Source organism: Physella acuta, unplaced genomic scaffold, assembly GCF_028476545.2.
Source record: "Physella acuta isolate Inbredline_101_S28 unplaced genomic scaffold, ASM2847654v3 ptg000814l, whole genome shotgun sequence".
NCBI classification, from domain to species: domain Eukaryota; kingdom Metazoa; phylum Mollusca; class Gastropoda; family Physidae; genus Physella; species Physella acuta.
Window position 1 is genome coordinate 136,396 of NW_026732332.1, and position 17,549 is coordinate 153,944.

The 17,549-nt window shown below is 40.0% G+C and overlaps 1 protein-coding gene across 5 annotated transcripts in view; it reads right to left on the minus strand.

Annotated features, from left to right (window-relative positions):
- Positions 1-17,549, minus strand: part of LOC131951596 (mediator of RNA polymerase II transcription subunit 15) — an 88,254-nt gene that overhangs the window by 23,777 nt on the left and 46,928 nt on the right. For all 5 annotated transcript variants that reach the window (XR_009388426.1, XR_009388425.1, XR_009388427.1 and 2 more), the window contains exon 16: positions 4,796-4,897. Coding sequence is in view for 2 of the 5 variants with exons in the window: in XM_059313919.1 (XP_059169902.1) it covers positions 4,796-4,897 (102 nt within the window). In the remaining 3 variants the exon portion in view is untranslated. The remainder of the gene's footprint in view (positions 1-4,795; positions 4,898-17,549) is intronic.

Sequence of the window (17,549 nt, forward strand, 5' to 3'; positions counted from 1 at the left end):
TTCAAATATGCTACGTCACACATTTCAATCACAGGTACGTCACACATTTCAAGTATAGCTACGCCACACATTTCAATCATAGCTACGTCACACATTTCAATCATAGCTACGTCACACATTTCAATCATAGCTACGTCACACATTTCAAGTATAGCTACGCCACACATTTCAATCATAGCTACGTCACACATTTCAAGTATAGCTACGTCACACATTTCAAACATGCTACGTCACACATTTCAATCATAGCTATGTCACACATTTCAATCATAGCTACGTCACACATTTCAAGCATAGCTACGTTACACATAACAAGCATAGCTACTTCACACATTTCAAGTATTCAAGTCTGTAGTTATTCTTCTTATTAAAAAGCTTACAAACACATTTCAGAAAGTGTTTCACATTTTCATTCAACAAAAATCGGTTTGTTTACATGTGTTTTCTAATTTCGAACCGGAATGCTAATCCAACACAAACAGTTTTCAAACCGGAATAAAAAAAGATTTTTAAAAAATTAATAAAATGTTTAAATAACACGCTTTTAATAATGATGCACTAAAAAGTAGAAAATAAATTATTTTCTTTAAATATTTGATAATACACTACTATTTAAATGACTACTTTATAATCTACTAGCCGTCCCGGCCAGGCCCTGCAGTGGCCTCTGTGAAAACCTATCTGTAAAGGACCATGACATGTGTGATTAGTAATCAGCATATACCCGGCATTGCCCACCCTAGGGTTAGCCTAATCCTAAACACAACCAACCAACCAAAAAAAACGCAAACATAACGCAAACGCAAATACAAACCCAACCACAAACGCAAACACAAAGAAAGCACAAACACAAACAAAAAATAGAAAATAAACAGAATCCAAACACAAACCCAACCAGAAACCCAACCTAAGCACTAAGAAAACACAAACGCAAACATATACGCAAGGTGCTCACAGTTTAGCCCGGGGTGCCAAATTGCACCATTTTTTCCAAAATCTTGTTAGAACTCTGTCAACATAGAGTATTTTGATCATCTCTTGTTACAATTTATTTTAAAACCAGTTTCTAAAACGCGAAAAAAACCGCTGAAACTCTTTTTCTAGCATTGCTTTTTTATAATGCAAAAGTGTGACGTCAAACCCTCCAATCCCCCCCCCCCCCATCACACACCGTCACAAAATTACGGACCCCCTCCCCCCTACGAGTGTGACGTCGTTTATGGACGACCCCCTAGACAGAGACAGTAAGTTAAATAATAGCTTGTAAAATAAAAAGTTTACTTTCCTCGATCTTAGCGTTATTCCTTCAACAAACTCTTACCCTAGAGGACCAATGTTTGTATCTTACCCTAGAGAACCAATGTTTGTATCTTACCCTAGAGAACCAATGTTTGTATCTTACCCTAGAGGACCAATATTTGTATCTTACCCTAGAGGACCAATGTTTGTATCTAACCCTAGAGGACCAATGTTTGTATCTAACCCTAGAGGACCAATATTTGTATCTTAGCCCTAGAGGACCAATGTTTGTATCTAACCCTAGAGGACCAATGTTTGTATCTTACCCTAGAGAACCAATGTTTGTATCTTACCCTAGAGGACCAATGTTTGTATCTAACCCTAGAGGACCAATGTTTGTATCTTACCCTAGAGGACCAATGTTTGTATCTAACCCTAGAGGACCAATGTTTGTATCTTACCCTAGAGGACCAATGTTTGTATCTTACCCTAGAGAACCAATGTTTGTATCTTACCCTAGAGAACCAATGTTTGTATCTTACCCTAGAGGACCAATGTTTGTATCTAACCCTAGAGGACCAATATTTGTATCTAACCCTAGAGGACCAATGTTTGTATCTTACCCTAGAGAACCAATGTTTGTATCTTACCCTAGAGGACCAATGTTTGTATCTAACCCTAGAGGACCAATGTTTGTATCTTACCCTAGAGAACCAATGTTTGTATCTAACCCTAGAGGACCAATGTTTGTATCTAGTCCTTGAGGACCAATGTTTGTATCTAACCCAAGAGGACCAATGTTTGTATCTTACCCTAGAGAACCAATGTTTGTATCTTACCCTAGAGAACCAATGTTTGTATCTAACCCTAGAGGACCAATATTTGTATCTTACCCTAGAGGACCAATGTTTGTATCTAACCCTAGAGGACCAATGTTTGTATCTTACCCTAGAGAACCAATGTTTGTATCTTACCCTAGAGGACCAATGTTTGTATCTAACCCTAGAGGACCAATGTTTGTATCTAATCCTAGAGGACCAATGTTTGTATCTTACCCTAGAGGACCAATGTTTGTATCTAACCCTAGAGGACCAATGTTTGGTGTAGTTTGGTGTGGTACCAACTAACAGGATCTGCGTGGTGCCAGTAACCTGATACACAAGTACTGTTACAAGATATAGAACAAAATGAAAGCCCATGTCTGGGAGTTGAGCCATGATGTATGTGAACGGTTTGTCTACTGACTGATGCTAAAGTCTGGGAGTTGAGCCATGATGTATGTGAACGGTTTGTCTACTGACTGATGCTAAAGTCTGGGAGTTGAGCCATGATGTATGCGAACGGTTTGTCTACTGACTGATGCTAAAGTCTGGGAGTTGAGCCATGATGTATGTGAACGGTCTGTCTACTGACTGATGCTAAAGTCTGGGAGTTGAGCCATGATGTATGTGAACGGTTTGTCTACTGACTGATGCTAAAGTCTGGGAGTTGAGCCATGATGTATGTGAACGGTTTGTCTACTGACTGATGCTAAAGTCTGGGAGTTGAGCCATGATGTATGTGAACGGTTTGTCTACTGACTGATGCTAAAGTCTGGGAGTTGAGCCATGATGTATGTGAACGGTCTGTCTACTGACTGATGCTAAAGTCTGGGAGTTGAGCCATGATGTATGTGAACGGTTTGTCTACTGACTGATGCTAAAGTCTGGGAGTTGAGCCATGATGTATGCGAACGGTTTGTCTACTGACTGATGCTAAAGTCTGGGAGTTGAGCCATGATGTATGTGAACGGTCTGTCTACTGACTGATGCTAAAGTCTGGGAGTTGAGCCATGATGTATGTGAACGGTTTGTCTACTGACTGATGCTAAAGTCTGGGAGTTGAGCCATGATGTATGTGAACGGTTTGTCTACTGACTGATGCTAAAGTCTGGGAGTTGAGCCATGATGTATGTGAACGGTCTGTCTACTGACTGATGCTAAAGTCTGGGAGTTGAGCCATGATGTATGTGAACGGTTTGTCTACTGACTGATGCTAAAGTCTGGGAGAAGCCCACCGACTGCGCATGACGAGAGGGTGGATGATGGCCGGCAGCCAACAGCAGCTGCAGAAGAGCTCACCCTGACGTCATCGAACGGCTCACGTGCAGGTACATCGGTTATAAGAATGTGCTGATAATAAAGGTAACCTCTACAGAGCGAGTAGGGTGCCGTTTTCAAACTAAACCACTGTAAAACACGGGGTAGGTGTACTGTAGTTTTTATACAGAAAGAAAGCAAGGCGTCTGTAACAAAGAGTCGTCTAACTTAGGTCCCGGCCTGGCCCAGTAGGTGAAAAGTGGCGAGTCTATTTTTGTCCACACCAGCAACTAGAGGTGACCTCTAGCAGCTCAAGGTAGATAAAGGTCAAAGCAAGAGGCACCCGGCCTCTCTTAGACGGGTGGCAGCATCACGCATGTACATTTCAAGGTGTACACAACACACATCATTGTGTGGTACACACACCATTGTGTGGTACACAACACACATCATTGTGTGGTACACACACCATTGTGTGGTACACACACCATTGTGTTGTACACAACACACACCATTGTGTGGTACACACACCATTGTGTGGTACACAACACACACCAATGTGTGGTACACAACACACATCATTGTGTGGTAGACACACCATTGTGTGGTACACAACACACACCATTGTGTGGTACACACACCATTGTGTGGTACACAACACACACCATTGTGTGGTACACAACACACACCATTGTGTAGTACACATCATACACCATTGTGTACACAAACTCCAACCCACTGCAATTTTTGGGAAGGGAAAACGACTAACAGTTGGACTAAGTTTTAAGGGTAGGTTACGCTAAGTTGGACTAAGATTTACGTGTAGGCTACGCTAAGTTGGACTAAGATTTAGGGGTAGGTTACGCTAAGTTGGACTGAGATTTAGGGGTAGGCTACCCTAAAGTTGGGCTAAGATTTATGGGTAGGCTACGCATAAGTGGGATTACGATTTCAGATTAGGGATCGAGCAAGTTGGACTAAGATTTGGGGTAGGCGCATAGGTGCAAATATTTAGCGGAGTTGACAATTTCTACAGTTTTTGTAAGTATGAAGTGCTATATCAAACGTGAGAACCATTTAAACAGGTGGGGGGGGGGGGGGGAGAAAGCAACGTTACTGTGACAAGCAACAATTTCTCCAGGCACTCAGAGACAAACAGCAACATTTCAAATGGAGATAAAATGGTTGCAAATAAAAACCACAAATGACAACACAAGAGAAAATTATTTCCTAACCCCTGGCTGATTTGATACGTTGTATTTCGTTAGCTTTTGAAAAAGCTTGACTTAGGTAAGGATGAAATGAAGTGAATGAAATAATTCGAGTTAGCAAGGATGAAATGAAGTGAATGAAATAATTCGAGTTAGTAAGGATGAAATGAAGTGAATGAAATAATTCGAGTTAGTAAGGATGAAATGAAGTGAATGAAATAATTCGAGTTAGGAAGGATGAAATGAAGTGAATGAGGAGTGACTCACCATAGCCAGGGCATGAGCTCGGGTCACACCTGGGACTTGACTTGGGATATGTCCTTGGGATGGTGACCAGTAGGGGCGGTACACTGGGCAACTGGTGCTCGTCTGGGGAGAGATGGAGTCGAGTTTTATTCTCGACATGGAGAAAACTATGGGTTTAGGTGCTGGTGCTAGTCTGGGGAGAGATGGACTCGAGTTTTATTCTCGACATGGAGAAAACTATGGGTTTAGGTGCTGGTGCTAGTCTGGGGAGAGATGGACTGAGTTTTATTCTCGACATGGAGAAAACTATGGGTTTAGGTGCTGGTGCTAGTCTGGGGAGAGATGGACTGAGTTTTATTCTCGACATGGAGAAAACTATGGGTTTAGGTGCTGGTGCTAGTCGGGGGAGAGATGGACTCGAGTTTTATTCTCGACATGGAGAAAACTATGGGTTTAGGTGCTAGTCTGGGGAGAGATGGACTGAGTTTTATTCTCGACATGGAGAAAACTATGGGTTTAGGTGCTGGTGCTAGTCTGGGGAGAGATGGACTCGAGTTTTATTCTCGACATGGAGAAAACTATGGGTTTAGGTGCTGGTGCTAGTCTGGGGAGAGATGGACTGAGTTTTATTCTCGACATGGAGAAAACTATGGGTTTAGGTGCTGGTGCTAGTCTGGGGAGAGATGGACTGAGTTTTATTCTCGACATGGAGAAAACTATGGGTTTAGGTGCTGGTGCTAGTCGGGGGAGAGATGGACTCGAGTTTTATTCTCGACATGGAGAAAACTATGGGTTTAGGTGCTAGTCTGGGGAGAGATGGACTCGAGTTTTATCTCGACATGGAGAAAACTATGGGTTTAGGTGCTGGTGCTAGTCTGGGGAGAGATGGACTCGAGTTTTATTCTCGACATGGAGAAAACTATGGGTTTAGGTGCTGGTGCTAGTCTGGGGAGAGATGGACTGAGTTTTATTCTCGACATGGAGAAAACTATGGGTTTAGGTGCTGGTGCTAGTCTGGGGAGAGATGGACTGAGTTTTATTCTCGACATGGAGAAAACTATGGGTTTAGGTGCTGGTGCTAGTCGGGGGAGAGATGGACTCGAGTTTTATTCTCGACATGGAGAAAACTATGGGTTTAGGTGCTAGTCTGGGGAGAGATGGACTCGAGTTTTATCTCGACATGGAGAAAACTATGGGTTTAGGTGCTAGTCTGGGGAGAGATGGACTGAGTTTTATTCTCGACATGGAGAAAACTATGGGTTTAGGTGCTGGTGCTAGTCTGGGGAGAGATGGACTCGAGTTTTATTCTCGACATGGAGAAAACTATGGGTTTAGGTGCTGGTGCTAGTCTGGGGAGAGATGGACTGAGTTTTATTCTCGACATGGAGAAAACTATGGGTTTAGGTGCTGGTGCTAGTCTGGGGAGAGATGGACTGAGTTTTATTCTCGACATGGAGAAAACTATGGGTTTAGGTGCTGGTGCTAGTCGGGGGAGAGATGGACTCGAGTTTTATTCTCGACATGGAGAAAACTATGGGTTTAGGTGCTAGTCTGGGGAGAGATGGACTCGAGTTTTATCTCGACATGGAGAAAACTATGGGTTTAGGTGCTGGTGCTAGTCTGGGGAGAGATGGACTCGAGTTTTATTCTCGACATGGAGAAAACTATGGGTTTAGGTGCTGGTGCTAGTCTGGGGAGAGATGGACTGAGTTTTATTCTCGACATGGAGAAAACTATGGGTTTAGGTGCTGGTGCTAGTCTGGGGAGAGATGGACTGAGTTTTATTCTCGACATGGAGAAAACTATGGGTTTAGGTGCTGGTGCTAGTCGGGGGAGAGATGGACTCGAGTTTTATTCTCGACATGGAGAAAACTATGGGTTTAGGTGCTAGTCTGGGGAGAGATGGACTCGAGTTTTATCTCGACATGGAGAAAACTATGGGTTTAGGTGCTGGTGCTAGTCTGGGGAGAGATGGACTCGAGTTTTATTCTCGACATGGAGAAAACTATGGGTTTAGGTGCTGGTGCTAGTCTGGGGAGAGATGGACTCGAGTTTTATTCTCGACATGGAGAAAACTATGGGTTTAGGTGCTGGTGCTAGTCTGGGGAGAGATGGACTGAGTTTTATTCTCGACATGGAGAAAACTATGGGTTTAGGTGCTGGTGCTAGTCTGGGGAGAGATGGACTCGAGTATTATTCTCGACATGGAGAAAACTATGGGTTTAGGTGCTAGTCTGTAGGTGGAAGAAGTTTCCCATGAAATTAGGTATGTCAAACGGCCTTAAAACGCCCAAATATAGTAGCTATTCACTTCATAGTTTCGATAATAAAATGGACTCATATAGTAGTAAGCTTTGTACCATTAAAAAGTAGATTTTATGCCCTCTAATTATGTATAATTTTTATAGTCGTGGATTTTACATAATATATCTCATTTACCAGTTGAAAACTATCACCGAGATGATTTTTCTACGGCAGTCGAGTAACGGATTTTGACCCCTCTTCCATTCAACTCGCGGGCCATTTTGGCCGTTCAATGTATTTCTTTACAAATACTATAAAATGTGCAAAATTGAATAGCCTTTAGTGGGATACTAAACAAAAAAAACATACTAGACTAAATATTTTAAATGTTAAAAAAACTAAGAAATTTGAAAATTACCATGTGATTCTGACATCGTATAAGTAGTATATTAGGTCCCTTTTGGGTCGCATTTTTGGCGGAGCAGGATGTGGGAAGGTACAATGACATATAGCAAAATACTCGGGAGCAGGATGTGGGCCTGGTACAATGACATATAGCAAAATACTCCCAGCCTGGCGCATCGGGATGTGGAGGGTGGGTGAGCAGGATGCGCAGCCTGGTACAACGACATATAGTAAAATACTACGCCAACTAGGGTTGGCGGAGGTGGTGGGGAAGTAGGTCACCTTTTGGTGACCTTGTGACGTAATTAGTAACATTATGACGTAATCATTGACCTAGTTACGTAATTTTAATGCGTTTTTTTAATGAGTTTTTTAAATTTTAATTAATTTTTGACCTAGTTACGTAATTTTAATGCGTTTTTAAGGAGTTTTTAAATTTTTAATTAATTTTTATTATCGAGTTACGTAATTTAATTACTTTGATTGTATTTTTATTTTGTTTAATTTGTTTGTTTACTTGTTGTTTAATTTAATTACTTTGTTTATATTGTGTAATTTTTATTAACGAGTTACGTAATTTGATTATTTGTTTACTTTTTAATTATTTTTATTGACGAGTTACGTAATTTGATTATTTGTTTACTTTTTAATTATTTTTATTTTGTTTATTTTTAATTTTATTTTATTTTATAATTAGTTAAATTATTATTAACTAGTTACGTAATTTGATTTTAATTACTTTTGTTTATTTATTTATTTGATATATTTCTTTTCTTTGTTGTTTAATTTGTTGGTTTAATTCATTTTAATTAGTTTCATTTTAATTTTTAAATTCTCCCCTACAACGAACGTGTACTAGAACAGTCTTTGTATACCAACCTTTAACCAGCCGTGCAACATGTGGTACTTATCGATCCGCGATCCTTTGTTCTTGTCAAACAACGGGCGCGTTAATATTGATTCCACCCACGGGCCATCAAATGATGGTCCGCCTAATTAATTGGGAACATCTGTTACCATGACACGCGCTGCCCGTTTTAATGGGAATGTATTGATCGCAGCCGCTGGCCCATCACACCTAATTAAATTTGTGTTATGCATCACCGAGTTTCCCCCGAGCGGTTTGACGGGTCATGATGATTTATGTGGGTTCGCGAAGCGATCCCACCGGGGGGGTATGGTAATTAACGCGAAGCCAGCGTTAAGTGTGGGAACATCTGTTACCACGTTAATCGATTTTACCGATCGCTTTGTTAGCTCCGCGAAGCACTTAGGTCATTATGCAACAGCTGTTGTGCGACAGCTGGTGGTGTAATTAGGCTGAGCAATCGTATAAATGACCGCGAAAATTTAGTTTTAAACCAATTCGACTTCGGACTTCACACCAAACTTCACCGCGACTTATCCTGCCTGAGACCTCTGTTGACTCCCGAGACTAACCCACGCCAGCTTTACCAATCACCACATCTACCTAAACAACCACGGACCGCAGCCTGTGTGCATGTTTACAGAACCTTCGCAATTAACATTAAAGGTAAGGATAATAGTACGTATTGTTTAAAAAGTGCTAACCCCTTTTAATTAAACCTTTTTCTAAATACGTAGTCACAGGTATTTACTTTAATTTTGTATCATACACCGAGGTAAGGTTAATAGTATGAATTGTGTTAAGGGCGCTAACCCCATTAAAATCAAATCTTATTAAATAAGTAGTCACATGTATTTACTTTACTTTTTGTATCGCACACAGAGGTAAGGTTAATAGTATGAATTATCCTTTACATATCCTTTAAATAAATATGTATCTAAATAAGTAGTCAATTGAATTTTCTTTTTAGTGTACAACCGACCAAACAAGACAACCAGTGAGCTACCTACCCAGCCCCGAGGCATCAACTGAACCAAACGTTCCAACTACATCCAACTACACCACTTCGGATCTCCACATACAGTTAACTTCACGTTCAGCTTAGACGTGCAAACCCATAGGTACGTTTCATTTTCAATTTTATTTTAAGTATGTTTTTTATTTCATGTATTTTATTTTATGTAATTCTTTTTATTCTACAGCCAGCGACCTACCCAAGCATCCGACTACTAGACACATCGTCAATAATGGAAGCCGCCCAACCTACCACCCACCCAGCCATGACCCGTTTCACATGTGAGATCTGCAACCGACTGTTCACTCGCAAAGACGCTTTGACAAGACATCACGACTCTGCACACGGTCGAGGAAGACATTCCTGTTCAACTTGCGGGAAAGTATTTACACTACTTTCGAATTTAACAAGACATTGTAAAACAGCACACAGCAACCAAACATTACCGACCGACACCCCATCAGCAACCAACAGACAAACTCCACAACCACTATACGTGACCGATAGACAAACACACCAACCCACATCTGTGACCGACACACATACTGTCCAACTCCCTTCAGCGAGCCAAACAGCTTGTACCGCGACCAACACTAGCCCTTTAAAACGACATACGACGTATGACGATATAGCAAACAACAAACGCGTAAAGACTAACAATGACAGTACCATTTATTCAGACACCACTATGTTTCCTGTAGACGACCTTAGGGGAGATGCAGTAGACTTACACACGACCACAGACAATCCTTTACCCACATCCCTTCTCACAGACATTCCTGACTTTATTAAACATAATCACGCCATTAACATGTTACAACACGATTCACATTCAAAACCCTACACAGACAATTTTTCCTTTTTTAGATGTTTAGCCACACATTTAGGAGCACCCTTAAAAGATCTTAGAAAGCCAACATTAAAACTCGCGAAACAGTGGCAAGCGCACCAAGGTCTCGGGACCTTGGATAATTTTAGCGGGGTTAGGTTGGTCGAAATTCCCCTCTTAGAGTCCTGTTTTAGTGTAAATATTGAGCTTTTTGAATTTGACGAAAACCAGATCCTTTTTCCGAAACTTAGAAGTAGTGATAGGTTTAGGGAGACCATGTATCTTTTATTTTTTCAAAATCAGTTTATGTACATTAATAATATAGGTGGGGCGGGTCACTCTTTCGCGTGTTCTGTGTGTAACAAATTATGGCCCACCGTTAAACAATTAAACAGACACGTGAAAGGGTGTAATGGGGGGAAACCCGTAGATAGGTATAAGGGGGGGCTTTATCAGACACAGCAAACAATCTGGGAGTTTTTAGCGTCCTATGGGTTAAATGTAGATAGTAACTTTGTTTATCCCTTCCGAGCAACTTACGATTTCGAATGCTATTTCGACCATACCGAGTTACCCACATTAGGTAGAGTTACAAAAAGCGTAGCCAAACACGTGCCTTTGTCTTGCTCTGTAGCCTCAAACGTAGATGGGTTCGTCGAACCCATCTGTTTTATTTCGACTGGTGACCCTCAAGAATTAGTGACTAGAGTTATTGACAGACTCCACATAATTGCTGAGGCAGCTTATGGAATTTTGAAAAAACAGTTCGAGCCTGTTTTTAAGCAAATCAGGAAGTTATTTCCACCTAAAGCTAGGGGTAGTGATAATAAGTCGAACGACAAAGGGTTTGATAGGTTTCTTAGCGGTAGATTAGACGAGTATTTGCGACAAATGCCGGTTATAGGGTTTAATTCAGGAAAATATGATATAAATCTCGTTAAGCCGTATTTTATTCAGTACTTTTTAGCTTATTCAAACACAGAAGAGGGGTTAGAGGAGGGACCTAGAGCTAGTTGTAACGATGACGAAGATGACGTAGAAGATAAACAAACACCGTTTAAATATGTAGTTAAAAGAAATAATAATTTTATGTGTATATCAACAAATAAATTAAAGTTCTTAGATATAGTTAATTATCTAGCACCTGGGTTTAGCTATAGTAAATACCTCGCCGCGTATAATGTTAAAGAGACCAAGGGATTTTTTCCGTACGAATATGTCAAAAATTTAGCCGTCTTAGATGAAACGGATTTACCTCCGCATTCGGCCTTTTTTTCATCATTAAAAAATTGTAACATTTCAGACGAGGAGTACGCGACGTGTAGGCAAATTTGGGTAGAGAAGGGGATGCAAACGTTTAAAGATTATCTTATTTGGTATAACAATATCGATGTAAAACCGTTTATCGAAGCGCTCGAGCAGCAAACTAATTTTTACAAAAATTTAGGGGTTGATATTTTTAAAGACGCGATTTCTGTCCCGGGGGTAACCTTAAAATACTTATTCAAAACACTTCCCGAAAACGTTTCTTTTTCTTTGTGTTCCGAGCGCGAATCAGAGTTACATAAAACAATCCGAAATAATATCGTAGGGGGCCCCTCCATTATTTTTCATAGACATCACGAAAAGGGTGAAACGTTCATTAGGGGGAATAGTAATAAGGTGGTACAGGCAATTAAGGGGTACGACGCAAACGCGCTTTATTTATGGTCTTTAATGCAAAAAATGCCGACGGGATTTCCGATTATTAGAAATAGTGAGGAGGGGTTTAGACCGCGTAAAACGAATCATTATGGGGAACAGGCCTTTCAGTGGTTATCGTGGGTTTCAAAAACAAAGGGGGTAACTTTAAAAACCGCGTTTAATGGGGGCGAAGTTAGCTTAGGATCTCGCCATATAAGAGTAGACGGGTGGGACGCGAACAGTCGAACCGTTTATCAGTTCCATGGCTGCCTCTTTCATGGACACCCCGACTGCCCCTTAACCAAAGACCGAACAGTAAATCCTATTAGTAACAGACCCTTGACAGAGTTATTTAAAAAGACAAACGAAATTACGAAGTACCTTACCGAGACTGTTGACGTTAAAGTTGTAGAAATGTGGGAATGTGAGTGGGGGAACCAGAAAAAAATGAACCCAACTATTAAAGACTATTTAAAATCTATTGACAAATCACAAAAAACACCGACACCGACCTATGGTAAGAAATGGCCCCTGACTGAAAAACAGATCATCGATTCTGTTTTAGACGACTCGTGTTTTGGACTGATAGAATGCGACATTAAAGTACCGGATAGTTTAAGAGAACATTTTAGTGAGATGACACCTATTTTTAAAAATACGTACGTTACGCGCGACGACATCGGACCGTTTATGAGACAATACGCGATCGATAACAACTTATTAACTAGCGGTAGACGGACTTTAATCGGTAGCTTTACAGGGGAGAAAATTTTATTAGCGACCCCCCTTTTAAAGTGGTATTTAAATCATGGGTTGGTGTTAACTAAAATTTATCAAGTCGTTGAATATAATCCAGTTGCATGTTTTAAGACATTTGGGGATACAGTTTCAGACGCGCGAAGAAAGGGGGACATAGACGACAAATACGCAATAACTAGTGAAACAATGAAATTGTTAGGAAACGCGGCATACGGTAAAACTTTGACGGATAAAACACGACATGCGGACATGACCTACTGTAGTGATAGGGATATAGGGGATTGTATTAATAATCCACGATTTAAAAAAATGACAAAACTTACCGACGCTGTTTACGAAGTAGAAACGTTAAAAAAGAAGATAGTTTGGGATCTCCCTCTTCAGATAGGCTTTTTCGTTTATCAGTACGCAAAACTTAGAATGTTAGAATTTTATTATGACTTTATAGACAAATATATAGATAGAACCGACTTTCAGCTATGTGAGATGGACACGGACAGTTTATACTTAGCCTTAAGTACCGATGACTTGTTAAAAGCCGTTAGACCGGGACTAGAACACGAGTTTTTTTACATTTACGACAAATGGTTCCCCTCAGAAGTATGCGACTCACATAGACCACAATTTATAAGCGGCAAAGGCACGGTAGATAGTCATTGTCTGGGGTGTAGGGCTAGGAAAATTTATGAAAAAAGAACACCGGGGTTGTTTAAGCTAGAATATGAAGGGGATGGGATGGTATCTTTATGTAGTAAGACGTACCACTGTTTTGGCGAGTATAATAAAACATCAACCAAAGGATTATCTAAAAATCACAACACACTAGGCAAAGAATCTTTCATGCAGGTCCTCACAACAAAGGAACCAAGTGGTGGGACAAACACAGGGTTCAGAGCATACAACACGGGGATATACACTTACACCCAACACAGAAACTCACTTTCTTACTTTTACATTAAAAGACAAGTAGACGCAGACAATGTCACAACATCTCCCCTAGACATATAAGACCCGTTAGTTTACCAACCATGACTTTAACGAGACTTTAATGTAAATATGTAAATAAGACAGAACCATGACGGTATGCTGATGGGGTTGTTTTTATTCAATAAAAACTTATGATATAAACGATCTTTTTTAAATTTTTGATGTGAGTTATTGTTTTGTTACTTGTCCCTGAAAGTTATGTAACTCGGTATCCTGTATAAGAGGCATGACTGAAATCAAAATCAACCATTTAAAATACTGGATCCGAGTTGGAAACCGCTCTTTACGGTATTGATCGATAGCCCACCCAGGTGTGGTATTCAGGGAATACTATAAACACCGCCGTATAAGAACCCTATACCATGTCCGGTGAATGTTTTTGTCTTCAGTGCTGTGGATGGGATTCCACTGAGAGCACGACAATGTCGGATCAAACGGAAACGGGTCTTGATATTGGACCCGAGGAAGTGAGATTGTATCCTGTACAGATGATCAGTACCTTTCATGAGACTAATCAAGGGGAGCTGAATCTAGGTTATGAGAGAGTGTTTGTACAGCGACCTATAGGTGGAACCTTTATTGAACCCCTTGATGAGACACCACCACCACCCAACCCAGCTTCTGACAGGGACAGTGACATCAGGTTACATGATGAGGAGGAAAGGTTGCAAACATTTTCGGGGTGTTGGTCCGACGTCTACCCGGTCGACCCTATCAGTTTGGCTAAAAATGGTTTTATCTTCATTGGACCTGGTGACCTTGTCAAGTGTATTTTCTGTTTGAATACGTTGAGGGGTTGGGAAACGGGTGATGTGGTAGAAGAAGAACATCGACGCTATTATCCAGACTGTCCTTTTGTACGGGCTGCACATTCACACACACACACACACACACAGGAGTTGTTTTAAGTAAATAAAATTTTTATATACATTTAAATGCTCTTTTGTGATTAATTGTAATAGCTGATTAAAAGGTGTGACAACTTTCCCATCCAACTTTGAAATCCTACGCAGTCAAAACATCGGTGTAAGTTATACACCGCAAACCAAACTTTTTCACTCAAACCAAAAAGCTCTCACATACACACACACACACACACACACACCATCACAAAACGAACTGGTAAAGACAAAAACAATATTACATCGGGAAAACTTCACCGACCCTAGTATAAATTCTATCCGCAACAACTCCAAGACATGAATGGACAGAGTTTGAAACCTGTCTTGTTGAAAACTTCACCGACCCTAGTTTGAAACCTACCAACTCCAAAGCATACATGTAGCAACTTTGAACCAAACCATGGTGAAACCAAAACCATACCACCCTAGTATAAACTCTACACCTAGCAATTCCTAAACATGCATGGTCCGAGTTCAAAACCAACCTCGGTGAAAACTTCACCGACCCTCGTATAAACTCTACACCTAGTAATTCTTAAACATGTATGGTTCGAGTTCAAAACCAACCTCGGTGAAAACTTCACCGACCCTCGTATAAACTCTACACCAACCAACAACAAAACATTGCCTCGGTGAAAACCAAAAACCTATGATACTGTCCGTATAACTGTTAGTGAAAAGCACGGGGGGAAAAAACCGATTAACGTGGTAACAGATGTTCCCACACTTAACGCTGGCTTCGCGTTAATTACCATACCCCCCCGGTGGGATCGCTTCGCGAACCCACATAAATCATCATGACCCGTCAAACCGCTCGGGGGAAACTCGGTGATGCATAACACAAATTTAATTAGGTGTGATGGGCCAGCGGCTGCGATCAATACATTCCCATTAAAACGGGCAGCGCGTGTCATGGTAACAGATGTTCCCAATTAATTAGGCGGACCATCATTTGATGGCCCGTGGGTGGAATCAATATTAACGCGCCCGTTGTTTGACAAGAACAAAGGATCGCGGATCGATAAGTACCACATGTTGCACGGCTGGTTAAAGGTTGGTATACAAAGACTGTTCTAGTACACGTTCGTTGTAGGGGAGAATTTAAAAATTAAAATGAAACTAATTAAAATGAATTAAACCAACAAATTAAACAACAAAGAAAAGAAATATATCAAATAAATAAATAAACAAAAGTAATTAAAATCAAATTACGTAACTAGTTAATAATAATTTAACTAATTATAAAATAAAATAAAATTAAAAATAAACAAAATAAAAATAATTAAAAAGTAAACAAATAATCAAATTACGTAACTCGTCAATAAAAATAATTAAAAAGTAAACAAATAATCAAATTACGTAACTCGTTAATAAAAATTACACAATATAAACAAAGAAATCAAATTAAACAACAAGTAAACAAACAAATTAAACAAAATAAAAATACAATCAAAGTAATTAAATTACGTAACTCGATAATAAAAATTAATTAAAAATTTAAAAACTCCTTAAAAACGCATTAAAATTACGTAACTAGGTCAAAAATTAATTAAAATTTAAAAAACTCATTAAAAAAACGCATTAAAATTACGTAACTAGGTCAATGATTACGTCATAATGTTACTAATTACGTCACAAGGTCACCAAAAGGTGACCTACTTCCCCACCACCTCCGCCAACCCTAGTTGGCGTAGTATTTTACTATATGTCGTTGTACCAGGCTGCGCATCCTGCTCACCCACCCTCCACATCCCGATGCGCCAGGCTGGGAGTATTTTGCTATATGTCATTGTACCAGGCCCACATCCTGCTCCCGAGTATTTTGCTATATGTCATTGTACCTTCCCACATCCTGCTCCGCCAAAAATGCGACCCAAAAGGGACCTAATATACTACTCGTATAAATTTTTAATCAGAATATTCAGAAAGGTGGTCCTTTTTCTGTTAAAACACTTATTTTGTTTATCATTTCTGAGCATAGTCAAAAAAGACCGAGCTCGACAAAACACACTATAGCGATCACTAAAATAGCTTTAGGCTCGGTCGAAGAAAATGGCCGTTTTCATCGTTAACAACGCACCACCAAGCTTTTCTAAATTGATGTTAGCAAGTTTTAGAGGCTTGATAGTTCAGTGAAATAAATAAAAACATGTAGCTACTTAATAAACAAGTTTGTGAGTCTATTTTTTATAGTTTATTTCTTCCTTATATTTTTATTATTATTAAAGCTGTAACTCCGTCCAATGATTAGACTTCCTCCGACTTCGTCCGATAAACTAAACCCCTCTTCACATTGTATCAGTCTAATATTTTTCTGATTGCTTAGTTTAAACATTTTTTACTTTTCTGACAGAGGGTACTTTGAAAATTAAATACATATTTTTTCTAATCTTTTTAGAATAGTTAAATATTTAATTCTGTTGATTCTAAAAGGTCACGTGATCGTACATTTTGTCACCAGTGTCAACAACATATGGGTAGCCTATAGTTTAAAGCTGAGTTTCATCCAGGCATCGCTTGGGGGGGGGCGCAGTACCCCGAAGAAAGTTTAGCCCCCCCCCCCTCGAACGAAATGAAATTTATATAGAAAATATATACTTTTAACAGTGCCCCCCCCCCCCCGAGAAAAAAGTCTGGAAGAAACACTGGTTTAAAGTAGAAAACCCCGCAAATATCATGGATGGGTTGGGTTTTAGCGATGATTTTAAACTAAATAGTACATAGATTTTTTTAGTGTGTTCTTTAATTTCAATTTTAAATAGATGTTATGTTAATGCCTCCAACACTTACTTGGAATGGGGGGGGGGGGGAGCGAGATCTTTACTACAGTTGTAACAATGTCCATATATATTAATGATCAATGCACGAGTGCAGATTTATTTACACTTTGCAGTTAGCTTAGAAATAAACCCTTATTGGATTCCTTTAAAAGAATATAGCCCTTGTCTACGAAAAAAAACTTGTTACGTCCTCATGTGTCGGGTGCCTATATGTCTCGAGTCAATGTAACGGGAGCCCATTTGACGGGAGCCAATAAGTCGGGGCCTTTTTAACGGGGCTATTTTGACTGGGTCGTTTAGTCG